At 42.3% G+C, this 16137-nt stretch overlaps 2 protein-coding genes across 10 annotated transcripts in view; one reads left to right on the top strand and one right to left on the bottom strand.

Moving 5' to 3' along the window:
- LOC111246606 (uncharacterized) overlaps positions 1 to 12564 on the top strand; it is a 41767-nt gene extending 29203 nt beyond the window's left edge. For 4 of the 6 annotated variants that reach the window (XM_086983017.1, XM_022796474.2, XM_022796475.2 and 1 more), the window contains 6 exons: positions 1508 to 1677; positions 4879 to 5017; positions 5526 to 5721; positions 5985 to 6193; positions 6464 to 6566; positions 9344 to 12564. In XM_086983017.1, coding sequence (XP_086839143.1) covers positions 1559 to 1677; positions 4879 to 5017; positions 5526 to 5721; positions 5985 to 6193; positions 6464 to 6566; positions 9344 to 10104 — 1527 coding nt within the window. In that variant the 5' untranslated portion in view covers positions 1508 to 1558 and the 3' untranslated portion in view covers positions 10105 to 12564. Of the gene's footprint in view, positions 1 to 859; positions 1077 to 1507; positions 1678 to 4878; positions 5018 to 5525; positions 5722 to 5984; positions 6194 to 6463; positions 6567 to 9343 lie in introns of those variants that run through there. The other 2 variants (XM_086983016.1, XM_086983014.1) reach the window with 2 other exon arrangements.
- Positions 5474 to 16121, bottom strand: Pldn (biogenesis of lysosomal organelles complex 1 subunit pallidin). 4 transcript variants are annotated; one of them, XM_022796483.2, is made up of 6 exons: positions 15981 to 16121; positions 13920 to 14306; positions 13394 to 13621; positions 7238 to 7755; positions 5926 to 6176; positions 5474 to 5812 (listed from the first exon to the last, which is right to left on the bottom strand). In XM_022796483.2, the coding sequence occupies exons 2-3, from the start codon at positions 14300 to 14302 to the stop codon at positions 13426 to 13428; spliced, it is 579 nt and encodes a 192-aa protein (XP_022652218.1). In that variant the 5' UTR covers positions 14303 to 14306; positions 15981 to 16121; the 3' UTR covers positions 5474 to 5812; positions 5926 to 6176; positions 7238 to 7755; positions 13394 to 13425. The 4 variants fall into 4 exon arrangements, with proteins under 4 accessions (XP_022652218.1, XP_022652220.1, XP_022652219.1 ...); XM_022796485.2 differs by lacking the exon at positions 15981 to 16121 and adding an exon at positions 15802 to 15931; XM_022796484.2 differs by lacking the exon at positions 7238 to 7755 and having other exon boundaries at positions 15927 to 16066.
- Between the last annotated feature and the right edge of the window lie 16 nt (positions 16122 to 16137).

The raw sequence follows: 16137 nt of genomic DNA, 5'->3' as shown, positions 1-16137 counted from the left end.
TTGGTTTTGCTTAGCTTCTGCAATAATTGTGTCAACCTTTTCCCTAATCGGTCGACCGCTACGGGAAACCTTTTTCATATTCGAATTTCCAGAACGAAAGCGACAAAGCTATTTTTTTGGGCTTTTTTTTGTTCCGATAACGCATCATGACCAATAAACAGCACTCATACATACATACATACATACAGCACTAAATGAGAAACACATTCTTTATGAATAACTTGTTACTTTAGCGTAATAAAACTAGAAAATATAGCAAATCTTAGTAGGAATTTCACTCACTTTCAAGGTGCTCTGTTTTCAAGTAATCGAAAACATCTTCTACTGTCAAATTCCAACTTATCGACGCCGACTATTATCTGAGATATCTAACTTTAAAGTCATCTAGCTATAGAATGTGGTCAGTACTTGTTTAACATGATCCTTTTAACAGTGTGCATATATTGTATTGTAATAGTGTGAACAAATACAGAGATTTCTTGTCTTCTTGCCAGACTAGAAGCCCAACTGTCCTATAATCAGTCAGACTGCTAAGCGCTTCTTGTTGCTTAGGTGGCATCTAAAGTCAGAGATGCTGGATTGCGTTTTGGCGCCTTCTTCCTTTAGCATCGTTGTTCGTGTCGGTACGAAAAAATTAAACATGTCCTTGCCAGATGACTGACTGTGCCGTTTATCGTTTGCTGTAAAATACATTTCGTTATTATATAGACGATGAGAGATAATTAACAACAAGCAAGTTGCAAGATAGCCTCCCATTGTCATTGCAGTATTTGTATCTGTTGCTGTTTCTTTCGACACTGAACGATGCGGGGAAGGGTTTCGTTCATTGGTCACTTTGCTTTGCGTGCTGTCATTATAGGCCTCACAGGACATCCCAATGGGCAAGGCTGAACTGCGACACAAACTAGAAATAGCCCGTGCAGTAGAAGCAGCATCGGTAGCAGGAAAAACAGCTGCCGCTAGTATTGTTAATGTAATTCAAGCTGGAAACGTCTGTTCGAAACGGTGATGACAGTGTAACACATAGACTGGACACATAGGACTGGATCACCTAAATCAGTGGAAAGTATTACACTGTAAGCAGGACAAGAAAAACGCCTGCCTATTATATATTCCGACTGTTCCTAGCCATATATAGTCACAATAGGACATAATAGATTTCAATAACCCGTGGTTATTTCGTGCGTATACTGTAGTTGCCTGGAAACGAGAGGGCTGACTATAACATGGTGTGACTTCATTACGGATTAAACATTCTACCAGCAACAATACGGAATTTCCCTGACATGGCGAACCAAGTCGTGTGCTAGCTATTGTGAACAAAGAGCCAAGATCGAATTCGATACGGTCCGAAATTGCAAAATAAATCTGGATTTGACAAATGTAGAATGATATGTTCTGTCCTATGGGTAAGAGCATTTATGAACTCCGATCATAAACACCTCGATACTTTTTGCAATATTTATCTCTAATACGTACTTTGTTTCAAATCTCTTTGCGGTTACAGAGTCCCAGCGAGCGAGAACCAGTGTAAAGGTAGCACTTTATTGCTACGAAAATGGGCGATGTACGTAATATCCTCCGTGGGAGGGACGCAATGAACGATGTCATGTCGCAATCACATCCGGCTCCGGACAACCAACATCCGCATTCGCCCACCTCCAGCGACCCCTGGAGGTGTGTCTAAGTATTACTCCTAATTATTTCCGCAAAAGATTGTAATATTATATTTGTGTGTTTGCACCCAGTTGCACAGTCTTAGAAACAATATTTCAATACACGCCAAGCTACATAACTCTAACGTTAAGCATGTCTACATCTTATTCAGCGTTCCGAACAAGGAGAACTATGCCAGCACACTGCTAATCTGCAATAGTTCGCGTAGCTTACATAGGATATATAAAAGCAGCCAAATACGATGGACGAATCATTCGGGTGGCAGATTCTACACTTCATTCGACTAAATATCTTTAGAAACTACAAAGCAAAATGTGTTTCGATTACTAGTTGTGTACACACACACACACACACACACACCCACACACACACACACTCTCATACACAGTTTCTGATCAGTATGTGCCATTATCGGATCTGATTTTTCCTAACAGCAGGCCCGGCACAACTTAAAGCTAAGTCTACTAGAATTTCCGAGAGAAGCAGTATGGTTAGACAGGCAAGTGCCCGAAGCCAGTGCATCCCGAGGCGGATGCCACTGTAAATCTACTACTGATTTATACCAATGTTAAAATAATCCTACAGCTCTGCGAGTCGCTTAGTTAAGCACTGACTGCCATAATGTAACAGCTGAATTTAATGTTGTGGTAGTCACGTTTTTATGTATACACTTTATTTTCGATAGATCGCTACGGTCCCTAATTGCCGCTGCAGCGCCGTGGCAAGCGGCTCCACAAAGTTCGACACTGCGTAAAGTTCGCTTTTCTGCAGCAAAAAATTGATTCCGCCAAAGATTAAATTAGACCGGGCCCACCCAGATTAAAAGTATCGGTAGAAGCGCGCGCTATCTCAAAAGCAACTGGACGTCAACGAGTTGCGTGAACGTACGCGCACATATATATTGCCCTTATTTAGAGCCCTGAATAGAGCCCCTATTTTCTCTCGCTGCCTATCGTCAGCAGTTGACATTACAGGTTTAGAAAGTTTAGTTTTCCAGCGTGAAATATGGGAAAGATCTCTTTTTGCACCTCGCCTGAAGATGAGCTATATCGTTGAACACATACGCTTCCTTGGCCCTATTACGCTCACAGAAAGATTCTCCAGTTGCAATCGTCGTGTCTAAGCTATTCCTTGTGTGACGGAATTCTCAAGTTGGCTGTGGACTTATGGGGCACTTGTATAAACTTACATCATAGTACACCGGATGCATAATTTGTAGAAAATAAAGCGGCGTTCCAATTTAAGCTAAATGTTTAGACAAACTTATGCCATTTTATATATATATAGAGAAGGAGAGGGAGAGGGAAAAGAAAATGTGTAAGCTACATACAAAGTAGACAATATTTTCAGACTTCTTTTTGCATTTGCTGTTTGCTAGTAAGTTGCTATAGCTCAATAAAATATACGTACATGTTTGACTGTGCAAGTCTCCACAAGTCATGACAAGGAACGACTGATCCTTGGGGGCTGGACACGAAATCCCTGGCTGACCTAGTTGAACCCTTTCGGGAAAATGCTGAAGCCCATGGTCTACATATGTTTGGCCCGTTCAGACTAGACAACAGATCGATGACGCTCGCTCTTCTATTTAACGAGCCTTCTGTGCTATTTCTCTTGGATTTTAGTCTCGTTCCTCTTTATCCTTTATATACGCGGCGAATCACCAAATGCTGGCGTGATTCTATGTGACCACCGAACCGGAATGGGACACACTAAATCTTGTGAAGAACGGACCGTATCATAAAAAATGGTACGTCAACAGAACTTTGTTGGCAGTGTTTAGAAGCAACGAACAAGACAAAGACCGGTCTGACGCCATTGCCTTGCAATCCAGTTTTAACTAGCTACGTTTACAACAATTTCCACCAGTGTAGCATCAGGCTACGCCGACTGTACTGGAAGCTGAACCAAGTCGTTTTCTAGCTGGCGGTACGCCCAAACTTGTCATGAAATGGTGATACATAAACTTCTCCAAGAATAAAGCTACTAGCTATATACTTGAAGTCCTTGGATCGTGTCCAAGAGCTGCTAGCTCTGAACCTGCGCTTTTTCGTTGTTGTCATTATCCTAAGCCACAGACAAAATAGCTGTTTTTTTGCTGAGTTTGACAGGAAATTAGAGCTCAACGTGGGGTAACAAAAGCAGTGGGCCTGACTACAAAAATACCGTTCAATAAATGGGAAAAACAGTAAGAAATGGAGAGAACAGAGACGATGACTATAGCAGTTTTATTTGATGTCTACACATCTGGTTTCTATAGAGTGTTAGATACACAATAACTTATATAGACGAATTAAGAGACTTGCTCAAGGTATCGATAGAAGATGCAATTGATCTAGTTCGGAACTCTCAACGCATGCACATGCGGTCTTATCTGCACCTGAAGAATGACGTAGTTGAGCTCCCACTATGTAGGTAACCGCTTGCCTCCTGTCCAAGCACAAAATTGTTGATGTGAAGATAGAATAAGAGCAAACGATTGTCCATTGAAACCAGAATAATGGGCTAACTTTGCCCGCAAAGCGGTTACGACGGTTTGTTTATAACCATTAAGAGATCCTTAAATAGGTGCAGTGCAAAATGCATCTCCAAAATGTCTGTCTCATCACTGTTATTACATTAGTTTTGGTGAGTGAAATTAACTTAGAGGCTCACGAGCAGGCAGGCAGGCAGGCAGACAAAGAGTTATTCCCAAAATACTCCGTCATTCACAGAATGGACATAGTAGAAAGTATAGCGTCATAGGTGACTTTGAAAGGTCGCAGACGATGTTTAGGTCTGTAATGCTGCTACTGCTAGCTTAATTCAAGAACGAGGCTCTGCTTCGAAAATGTCACTTGGCAGTCGCACGAAACAAGTTTAATTGCCTTTATGCGGATACAACAGCTAGATACGAAACAGCCGACGACTGAAACCCACCAACTCTAAAATACCTTGACATGCTTTGGAGTTCAGTTGTCCTCATTCAGTATTTGCTCACAAAGTATTTAAAAAGTTATCCCACCGCTTTATACACGAAAGACCCATTCGTCCCCGGCAAGGGGCAGGAAGGGGGCTCAATATTAGTCTGAAGAGATATTGGACCATTCAAGTGAATTAGTCATTTTCATGAAGCACTTGAGAGATTTACAACTTGCATTAAGCTTTATATTTAGCGACTTGAGCGAAGTACTAACTGTTTATTTATTATTATGCCCGCAGATGGACAGAATACAAGAGCAAGTACCGGCCCTTCTCGCAGTATTCTTACAGTGGGGGCTCATGGCACCGAAACCAGCCCCTGGACGCTACCGATGGGCCCAGTTCCTGGTACGCAGAGGTCGCCGAGAGGATACACAAGGTAAACAACTATTGCATGTTTACATTGTTCGAAGCAATGCCATCGAAAAATGGCCCGAGTTAACTTCGAATATGTTGTATGACAAGCAACAGTCACTGCTACGCAGTAACTTTCCATGATCATGGAGAATATAGCATAGGTCAGCTGCGCATGTAAGCCCACCTGCATGAGCTCAGTGCATAATGTTTCCCGATTTTTGATCCGTCTAAAGTTGCAGGCAAGACTTTTAAGCATCTGCTTGTTGGGGCAACATAGAAAAGTTTAATTACATTGTATTAACTTTATTAGCTGTTTAAGACTTAAGTTGTGATAAACGAAACGGTTAGTTCTAGGTCGTGTCACGGAGTACGTAGGAAAACCAGCTATTGTAAAAAGTGAGCTAGAGAAGTAGTTATAATGTAACGCCCATCAATATCGAAACAATTATTATAAGCAATTTCAACGAAATTCCTAATCTGAACGTCAAACATTGGGTAATCAAATTATTTATTCGATTTTTTATTGTTAGGCGGAGGAGTACAAGACGCGCTCGCGTTCTTCTGGCATCGGGGAGACGGATTATCCCTCGGAGCGAAACCGTCTGATCTGGAGTAATTCGGTGTCCGCGCTAACGTTACACGATACGGTTGATAGCGCCGCGGGATATCGCCGGCAGAAGAGCAGATTCCACTCACTGGGACCGGCTTTCTCCTTGACCAAGGACAGTCAGTAGAACTTCTAGAGTATTCACATTATTTGCCAATAAAATAGCTTGTAGGAACTGAGTATGTCTAGGTGGTAACGGAGATGATAAACCTGAAATAGACATACATAATTCGCAATAATCATTCTGCTCGCTTGTCAGAAAGCATAATTTAGAATGATCCTATCAACAAGGACGATGAGTATGCTGTTTGTGCCGCACTCACTCGTTCGTCGCTTTCGTGCACCGTCATCAGCACTTCCATATGTCAAACTCATTTTCTAGGTAAGCCGTCGTTGCCCGCTTCAGCTGGCGGCGGAGCCGCTCGTACTATCAGCAAGCCACGCACCAGTCGAAGCGTTTCACGTAGACGAGTTGCAGATGGCGGAAAACCTCCACCGCAAGGGGCCTCTCCAACTAAGAGCACAACCCTGATTCGTACGCCTTCTAAAACACCGCCCAAGAAGGACGGCGAACCTAAAGACGGCACAAAGGTAATACAGTTAGGACAATCTATTAGCCCTTAACACTGTTCAACTATGAGCTAGGCTTGGTACATTTAGAAAATGTCGTTAGATGTCACTGAAGTAGTCTAGGCAACCCTTGAGTTGTCACAAGGCTCTTCAGGACCGTTCCCTAATATCTAATAATTTGCGAAAAATAATCACTGATTAGAGACGCTCCATTAGTTTACTGTTCACGCATTGCATGATTCAAATATTCGCTACGAATTCGCTCTAAAAACTATACCGACCAATGTCTAGGATTCAAAACCGCGAGCGGTTGTAAAACCAACTCCCGCCAAAGAGGATAAAGCGAAACAAGATGACAAAAAATGGATCAAACCTTCAACCAATGATACTATCGGTGAGTATTGCCAATGTCCCAATGGAGTTTTTTTCAGCGAGACTATAAAATGGAAGCCATCTGAGCAAAGCGGTCACGGCTCCGTTATTGATTCATTTATGTTTCTTTCTTCTTTTAGATGCATCCATCAATAACGTGTTCAATAGTGACACAGTCCATAAGGGATAAGTCAAAGTTTGATGTTTTCTAAGACCAACGTAAACGTTTACGGATCATTTGTCAAATACGCATGTAGACGGCGCACACGTAGATTTTAAACGGTAAACTTAGGCTAAGTAGTTTTACAAAACTATTCATTCTGCATAGGAACCCGATACGTTGAACTACCCCATGAATAACTATTATAGCGTCCGATCGACTCGTCGTTTACCCCACGCCTCCTATCTCATTTAACACGCTATCGGCTTCCAACTGTCGGTGAAGATTGGGCTAACAAGCTCAGATCAGCTGTTCTATTAGGCAGTGAAATTTCAACAGAGAACAGTACATTTGAGTATTACTATAGGCGCTAATATATATAGATTTAATTCGTTCGCTACTGGTTGCTGAAGGGCTGTGTATTTATTAAAGGCCCTCGTCTTTGTTCTGTCCTTTAACGCGCGTCTTGTTCCATTGTCAGCTGTTCCGTCCTTTCACCTACTATACGATATAGTTTAACTTGGCTAACTTACCTCTAGCTGGTGCCGAGCTGGCTCTATGGTGGTGCGTACGGATTGCGGCTACCAGTTTAACCTCAACTACTAGCAATTGTTAAACTACTATCTTGCAAACACGTATACGGCGCCGTCGTGACGATTCCTGCTGCTGCTTCTCGTCACAGTGATGAATCTGCTGTTGCTGGTTAATTACTTAGTGTAGCAACATTTGCCAGTAGATGTATTGCATCCCTACTTCCGTTCGCCTTTACTACTAGTTGATTTATTGCCGCTTGTGTAATTCTATTCTATTTTGCGCCGCTGTTATACATGTGCCTTTGTCGCTCGTTGCATCCCCGGCTGTCGTTCTGTTTGTTGTTGCTGTTGTTGTTGTTGTTATTATCTCGTTTTCTAGGAGAGAGAATCCTCGCTTGCATTCCCGAGATGCCAAATGGCAAAGGCGGGCCGGTCGTCGTTCGAATCGTGTACGAGAAAGTCAGTCAGCGACTTTGATTGCTCCGGCTCGTTGGCTTATAACCTGTCCCATATTGCATCTGGCAAAAAGATAACAAAAAACGAGGGAAAGAGAGAGAGAGAGAGTGAGTTAGCGAGAGAGCGAGAGAGAGAGAGAGAGAGCGAAAGAGAGGGAGAGAGAGAGAGACGAAACGGGAGAAGCATGAGAGTGCAAAACGAGATGGCGTAATAGCTTTGGCGCCTGACACTGTCTGAATATCTAATTCAATGTGGGCGCCGTGACTGGAACAGATGTATTCATTGTAGGCAACGATTACCTCGGGCTCCGCCCGTAAGTCGACCCGTTCCTGTCCTCCAGGTCACCCCGTCCATATCTAAACCCCACCCCACTCATGTCCAAAACCTCTGCTCGACCTTCTTCCTAGTACTCGCCTGCCTGCGTCGCTATGCAACCGTCAACTATTAGATCAATTAAACGAATGCAGACGACCGCGCTTGCTCGTTTACTAGCTCTTACGATATCGCTCAGCTTCGATTAATGTGTCAACCGCTGAATGACTAGGTTAGTCAATCAACCCGCAAGTAACTGCTATACATACACGAAACGAGTCCGCCAGGTTGCCGTGCGTACAAGATTCAATCAATAATGCATCATCAATCATTTATCAATTCAAAGGTGGTGACCAGTGTAACGTATCTCATCAGTTCATGCCTAACCGATCCTCAATCACAAGTGCTTTAAAGCCGCCTCGGCGCCCGAGCAGAGTCAATCTCCAAAGGGTAGAGCTACTTCGAGCCACACCCATATATAGACTGTCTGCGAGGTTGGTCCACCTTCAGGACGACCTCATTTACTTCCGTATAATATACTATTATATAATAGCCAAGAACGCCTTGGAAAGCAATAGCAGGAAATGTAAGACAGGCAAACAGGTGACGACGCTGATTATGATGATGATGATGATGATGATGATCGGCCGACAAACGAGCGAACGAACGACCGACCGACCGTCCGTAAAAGCACCGTCATGACCGTTCCCTTCCAGTTATGTTGGCGTGTACTTGTCGACGTGTGCGTATCTCGTAGTTTTTCTTTGCTTTTTTCTAATATTACTCTTGTTTATTGCTATGTCTTCCCATTCATAGTTACATTATGTTAAAATATTAAACATTTATATGGTGTTATTCAGTGCTAACGATTCTCACAGGGCTTATTAACTATCAATTGCAGTAAACTTACTTCTGCCTAACATAATTCTGCCTGGGCTCTAAAGCTGATCTGTAGCAAAGGCGAGCCAGTAGTTTGTTTAATCGAATGTAAATCTTTCAGCATTAGTAGTGAGCTCACTGTAGAGCTTATGAATGTACTATCTTTTAGAATGTTTAGCAGAATGTCGCCCGTGTCCTTGTGATAATAGTCTGTAGTGGCTACACTGCGAACAAGCTTTCGTTTTAATAGTGCATAAAAAGCTACAGCTATATAGGTTTATCTTAGCCTGCTGCTTGGTGTATGGTGTATATATATATATATATATATATAGTATTTTTACTAAAAAGATTTAAAAAAAACTCTATCGTACTTATCCGTTTTACTACTACCCTCATTCATTTTTCAAGTTCAAGCTAACATTTACATGGATTCACGTTGATGGCTTAATGTGTTTCCAGAAAAGGAAAAAGAAAAAGATAAGAGCCCACCAGCTGCCACGTCCGCTCCGAAGGAGACCAAGCCCGCTGCCCCTACACCAATAGCTCAGACTACTAGCAATAACGATAAACCTGCCGAACTAGCAAAGAGCGAGAATACAAAACCAACTCCCGTCGAACCACCAGTTACTGATAAACAAAACGTGCCCGTTAAAAAAGAGGAGCCAGCTAAACCGGAATCGGCGAACCCGGAGGAACCCGCAAAAACCATTGAAACTCCGATGTCAGCAGGGGCGGCTGAGCCTCCGAAGACGGCCGCGCCTGCAGTTGCGCCGCCTGCTAAAGCAGCAGCGTCCGCTGCATCTGCCGCCTCCCCGGTGCCTGCAGCACCACCTGCTGCCAGCGCGACACCTGCTAATGCCCCTAAGGCTGCTCAGCCCGATGTGAAGCCCATAGTCCCTGTTCCACCCGCGTCTACTTCCAGTGCTACACCCGCAGCAGCAGCAACGCTGTCTGCGCCCTCTGCAGCCCCGCACTCAGCCTCGGCTCCGGCACCGGCTGCCGCTCCACCTCCAGCCATCCCTTCGCAATCAACAGTAACATCAGCAGCTGCTGTTCCCATCGCGCAGCAGAAACCGGCGCCGCCCATCGACCCAATGGCGCAATCATTTATTGATCCTAGTACGATCGGAGGCGGGGGAGGCATCAAAGCTGCACCAAAACCTGGAGATTTTAGCTTGGCCAGGTCAAGGCTGGATGAGTTCTGGGCGGAGGGTAAATAAGAGAAGTACACACAGTGTATTAATTTAATGTGTTACTACCGGATACACACACACTATTATACATACATTTGCATTTGAGTATGCGCTTCTCACGCTCAACAACGAACCGCGCTCTGTTACATGACAGAGGGCTCAGATATTGTCATAAGCAATCATATAATCGAACGTACGCGGCTACCATCTGCTATGAGCAGGTGGCAAACAAAATGGAAGGAGCCTTTTTCGGGCCGTACCCAGAGCCCGTCCGGGCTTTCATCATGATCGCCATTATGATTGTTCCGATAGGTCACCATAATGGTGACGGTTGTACCGATGTATGTATTCTGTTTTGCTGCCATCGTCTGTCACATGATGACAGCCGTGAGCTCCTTATGTCACAATGACAGGGCATCACAGCAACCGACACGAGATGACGCTGTAGTGGTTGAAGATGTGTCATCACCGTGCAGGTGTCCAGACAAAACGTGACGGAAAAACACCTACCGGTAGGAGGTGAAAGATCAAGGTTAATAGAGAACACGCGAGTTGTTGAAGTCACCATTGTCACCTCAACTGACGCGACAAAGCTAGCACGAAGCATCAAATAAGAAGATAAAAGAAAATGGCAGCGGCACGCCATGAAAGAGCAGGTTTTAGATGGAAAGCGACAAATGCACGTATTCATACGAGCAGCCGTCATTTCAGTGATGATCTGCTTTAAACTAGAGACGGAGTAACTCACGGCATGTGCACATTCCAGTTAGCCGAGGAAATCGATGAATGGGCCTCAGGAGCGCGAACCTGTCAATCTGAACAAATGTATGTCCAAAGAAGCTATCTTGCGCCGCTTAGTCCACCGATCGATTTCCCACTTCCTATCCTGTTTCTATTAATTATTTGTTGACAACCTTTTATCATAGAAGAAGCCTCCCTAATTTCATTCTTAATTTTCGCCCCGTATACGAGGCATTCGTGAATAAGTCTATCGAGGATCAGACAACTGAGTTAACTCTCCTTGCGGCGACGTAAGGACTCCGCATCCTTTCCTCGGCCATATCCCACACACTTCTCATCGGAACAATAAATGATGATAATTTTTCCCTGCCTGCCCATGCGTAAGAACCGTGCGGCGCCGGAACTGAAGCTAGTGCCCGTTAATTCATTTACCCGCCACAGAGTATTCGAACATCCGATGCGGCTTGATTCAGCATTGGCAAAGGGTTTCTCCAAGGGGTCGATTTTGGTAATCAACAGCGCATTATCGTTAATAAAAGAAACGATATGATAAGCACGAGAAGGTGCAGTTTCTGTGAAATGCAGAGAACGAAAAAAAGGCAACTATCAAAGTCGATCGAGGATGCTTTTGCGTACCTAGACCACAAATAGGTAGCAAGGAAGACTACAAAGGCCGTATACTTTTTTCTGGTGAGCAGGTCTACGCCGTGTGCGCGGGACATGCTCAGCTAACATTGGCAGAGTTAAAATCGGCTAGAGGCTAACAATCTCACGACAGTCATACACACATACATCTTTACTTGCATCCTATGTACCTATCAATTGACACAACGGTACGAAGACGAAGTGCAACAGTATGATAACGATGACATTCATTAAAATATTATTAATATAATTAGATTAAAAAAGACCAGCGTACACATACTTGGAACTATCTATGCCCCCGGAAAATTACTGGGGTAAGAAATGCATCGCTGTCCAAGATTTCAGATAATGAAGTTCCCTGATAACAGTTTTCTAGCTCACTTGTGCATTTGTAGGCCATAGCCCCGACAGAAATGAAATCACTTCATCAAATGAAAGAGAAGTAACGCAGTAAAGGGTTTTTACGCAGATCGGAATCGAATCCGTGGTTTGGCATAGGAGGGCGTCCTCATAAACGTCCAGGTCAACCAGCAGCGCTGGTCTACGTCAATTAAGACAACACGGAATTCGACTCGACTGGCGTCACCAATTCACGATTCGAAGTCCGTTTTTAAGCATTAAAGAGTTGGTTTGTGTATATGACTCTAAATACTCCATCGTAATGTGCGGTATATGAAGAAAACGCGCACGTTTCTGCAGTGCACGCCTCAGATGATGATAAAATGGACTAGCAGACTGAAGTAGACATGGCGTTCGTGTACGTCAAACGAGAAACAATATTCCCGAGGTAAGATATTGAAGAAGCGAACAAAAACTAATAGTAGTCATTATAACTTATACTATGTCGCATCCTAGTGTAACGAGCAACTCCCGCACTATAAAAACACCAACAATAGAAAGAACACAGATAACAATAGCTATAATACGATACCGATAAGCAGGAACAACATATTAAGGCGACATTGCTTAGTTACTTAATAATAAAACAGAGAACCTAAACGGGAGGGAGTAAGGTATTAGTATGACAAGTATTATTATTATTTGTATTGTCTACCGTAAACAAGATTACTAAATAAAAACTTTACATTTTGTTCTCGTGTAGTACCTGTCTCTTCCATTATTCATTCCCTAATTAATACAATAAATATTTCAAATATTAAACATGGTTGTACATAGTACTGCTACTACTACTACTCTATTTACTACAAATGAGCACTTAATGAATAAATGATATTATTCCTTATATATTATTATTATATATGTCTCACCAATTATTTTCGCTCAGAAGTCATCCGTACCTTGAATCGTTATACGCATCTAAGCCTATTTTTCTCACAGAGCTAATTTTACGTGATCGATTTTAAGTTATAGCAATAACGTAATTGCAATAACTTAAAACAACGTAAACTGACGAATAACATGTTGGCAAAGGGAACTTCATCAAGAGTGAACAATTCTGATACCGGCGCCAACAAACGAATGTTTTTTTTTTCGCTGACATCTTCCCAGCTTATATTACGCCAACACATTTTACAAATTATCCTGATATTAAAATTGCGGATCATTCACGTTTCGCCCTGCCTGATGATCCATCGTTTTTGCATAGGCCACAACCTGTATGTGGCCCTTGTGCTCCACATATTTAGTCAATCCTTGAGAAAGATCTAGCGTTTATGCTTACAAGAAGTAACGTAACAATGGCGAGAATACAAAGCGTACCAGAAATCACAAGTTTGCTTACGACGGAATTAGGTTCACTTTGCCTGCCGTCTCCATCAGCAAGTCTATGGGATTGCAAGGTCGCTAAAAATGGCCTGCTCAGATAGTTCAAGTCTCAGCAAGATAGAGTGTTCGTAGGTGCTAATAGATCGTTCCCGGGTTGCCTCTTAGGCAGAATAATGGTTTACTAGATATGAATACTGGTATTTACATATAGGTCATTGTTGTCAGGTGGTCGGGGTCCTAATTTGAAAGGCCGCTCGCATAACGTGGTTCGAGCTCTTTTTCTAATTGTTCTATCCGTTTGCGTTCCTCATCTTTTTTAGCCTGCTCCTTGGCGCGCACATCCCTCACGTAAGCTGCCCGTTTTGTTAACTCCTTTGATTTTGCAGTAAGGGCCAGCATCTCCTTTTTTAACCGAAGCATTTTGTTGTAATAACTGTAAAATGATCATTGGCATTTGAAAATAATTACTTAAATAATCAATCATGCAGCCTAATCAACACTAGGTAGCTATTTTACCAGTGATACATCCATAACAATCAATATCATTTTCATTGCGATCAGATACAACTACGAATGAATTGCCAGCGTACCAACCACTTCGAAAAATGTCTTTTTGACCACATTTTGATGCAGAATGACTTCCGTCCAACAAGTTAGCTACCTGTTCAAAAGGTATCCTTTCTCTACACACATAACACACGTCTGGAGATTTTCACTTCATTCAAACTTACTTCTGGGTTTCTTCAATTACTTCCTCGAGTTGATACGTCTCCCGAATATCTACCAATTCACGATGGCGATTTTCAATGAGCTCTAGTGACGTATCTTGTACGTTACATAGGCTCTGCAACGTCGTCGCGGCCTCCATGAGGTCCTCACCATAATGCTGTTTCACAACACGCGCACAGCGCGTGATTGCTTCAGCACAATCTGACGATAGGCGATGCTTTTCGGGAGTGCACACGCAGTCTTTCGAATCAACTGTTTCTGGTTCCAAAGAACTGCCTTCTTCAAGAATTGTTGCCTTCGTGTCTTTACACATTTCTTCATCCCTAAGCGGCTTAACCGGAGACGGTTCGAGGTTTGTTAGCGAGACATCGATCATTGAATCCATTTTTCTGGAAGACACCGCGCATTAGATAACTTTCAAGATTCACCATTTTTAGTCAAGCGATCTATTAAATTATACTGGTATTGAAGGTTAGAACTCTTAAGTTTGTATGTTCTTTTAGATTATTTGATGGAAATGCTTCCAAAGGTACTGATGCCTGTTAGCCAACTGGCAGACAGCTATGGAAAAGATTTCATCCCGGGACGTTGTCCAAATCATAGGACATCGGGATCACTTTTAAATTTGAGAACTGGCCAATATGAGTGAGATCGATACCAACTCTAAAGCTTCACTGAAGTCGTAAAATGTTCATATTTATTTTATTCAAATGACATAAACACAAATAATTTACAATATCATGTTGTGGGTTCAAATGGTCAACGCTTCACACATCACCTACACCTCACGAATGTATGGGCAGTATATAAATATGAGCTGAAATGCAACATATCATTATTTTTGGTACGTCCATAATCGTGGCCCTTTTTATTATCTGCATTTGAATAAGAGGAAAATAAGAGAATTAATTATATTATACGTATACATACACAGTAACGCCTCATATCTGTAAAAAAATCTAACCGCTATCTTTAAAATGTCCTGCACACAATATAACGATAATATAACCAGTAATAGAACTTAAAATCGGCTTATTAATAAAATACAATTGATTTGTAATGGACGCCTAAAGCCCAATTATTGCGGCAACTCTTATCCATGTTGGATATCGCTTTTTTCTTTCTGCACAGCCAAAATCTCATGTTTTTTAAACTTTAGGGTTTATAGCTATTTTTCATTATGCAATAAATGATCAGATATAGCATAGTTCTTTACAATAACAAGTATTTTCGAAGTAGGTATTTGACTCCGTTACCTGCAAATTTATTTTTGTAATAACACAACTCACTGTATCTAGGAAACGATGATAACCGTTCCGAGAAAAATGAACTCATACCTTCAAGCGAACCATGTGATAAATTTACCTCCAAAATTGTGCTAGAGGGTCAATGCACTGCGTAATATCTAGGCTCATTTCTATCTGCTTTTAGATTATGAGCCCTATTTCAGGTGAATTTCTAATTTATCGCATTTAGGTGGATCAAGAATGCTAGTGTTCTGTTATAGAAATCAATTCAAATACTACACAGCCGAATATCATAGCATTTTCTCTAATCCAAAGGACTTGGATAAGGCTAAGATACTTGAAGGACTTCAAAATGAAGATTTAGCAAAATTGAGCTATATATACTTCAAGTACGTCAAATGTACCACCAGCTGATCGCATACGGTATGGGTTCGTATATATATATGTAGAGCCCTATACGTTCGGGGCAAAGATACCACAATCGACCATTGCATATAAGGCCGGAGTTCGTCTAATTTCAGTATGCAAACATTATAAGGCAACATAAACTCTACAAAAGTTTGCCGGCCACTACAGCAAGCAACAAGGTCGATCTTTCGTAATTCAGGGAATTTCAGAAGCATAGATTCAACATTACCTAGGGCTGCCGTAAGTACATTACTATACGTCTGATGCTTTCACCAGACCACACGATCGCTTGCGTCTCTTCAGAATAGAGCGGTTTCTCAGTCAGAATCCATTAACTTACTCTTTTACACTCACCAGCGGATCTATCGACTAAGTAGCGACTGCGGCTCTCTTTGCAGCCAGACTTACACTAATTCAGCTTAATGATCCCTGCCTCCGCATATAATGTTCATCTGACATCGCGGCAGGCAAAACATACTGCGCTGACAGCTGCGATTAAAAATAAGAAAATTCAGTGTAATGTGAGTGTCCAGTCACTTGACGATAACAGACGTGGCGTCAATGA

This window comes from Varroa destructor, unplaced genomic scaffold (assembly GCF_002443255.2).
Source record: "Varroa destructor unplaced genomic scaffold, Vdes_3.0 BEIS01000003.1, whole genome shotgun sequence".
NCBI lineage: Eukaryota > Metazoa > Arthropoda > Arachnida > Mesostigmata > Varroidae > Varroa > Varroa destructor.
Note: the sequence above shows the minus strand (reverse complement) of the source record. Positions and strands in the feature narration are given on the sequence as shown.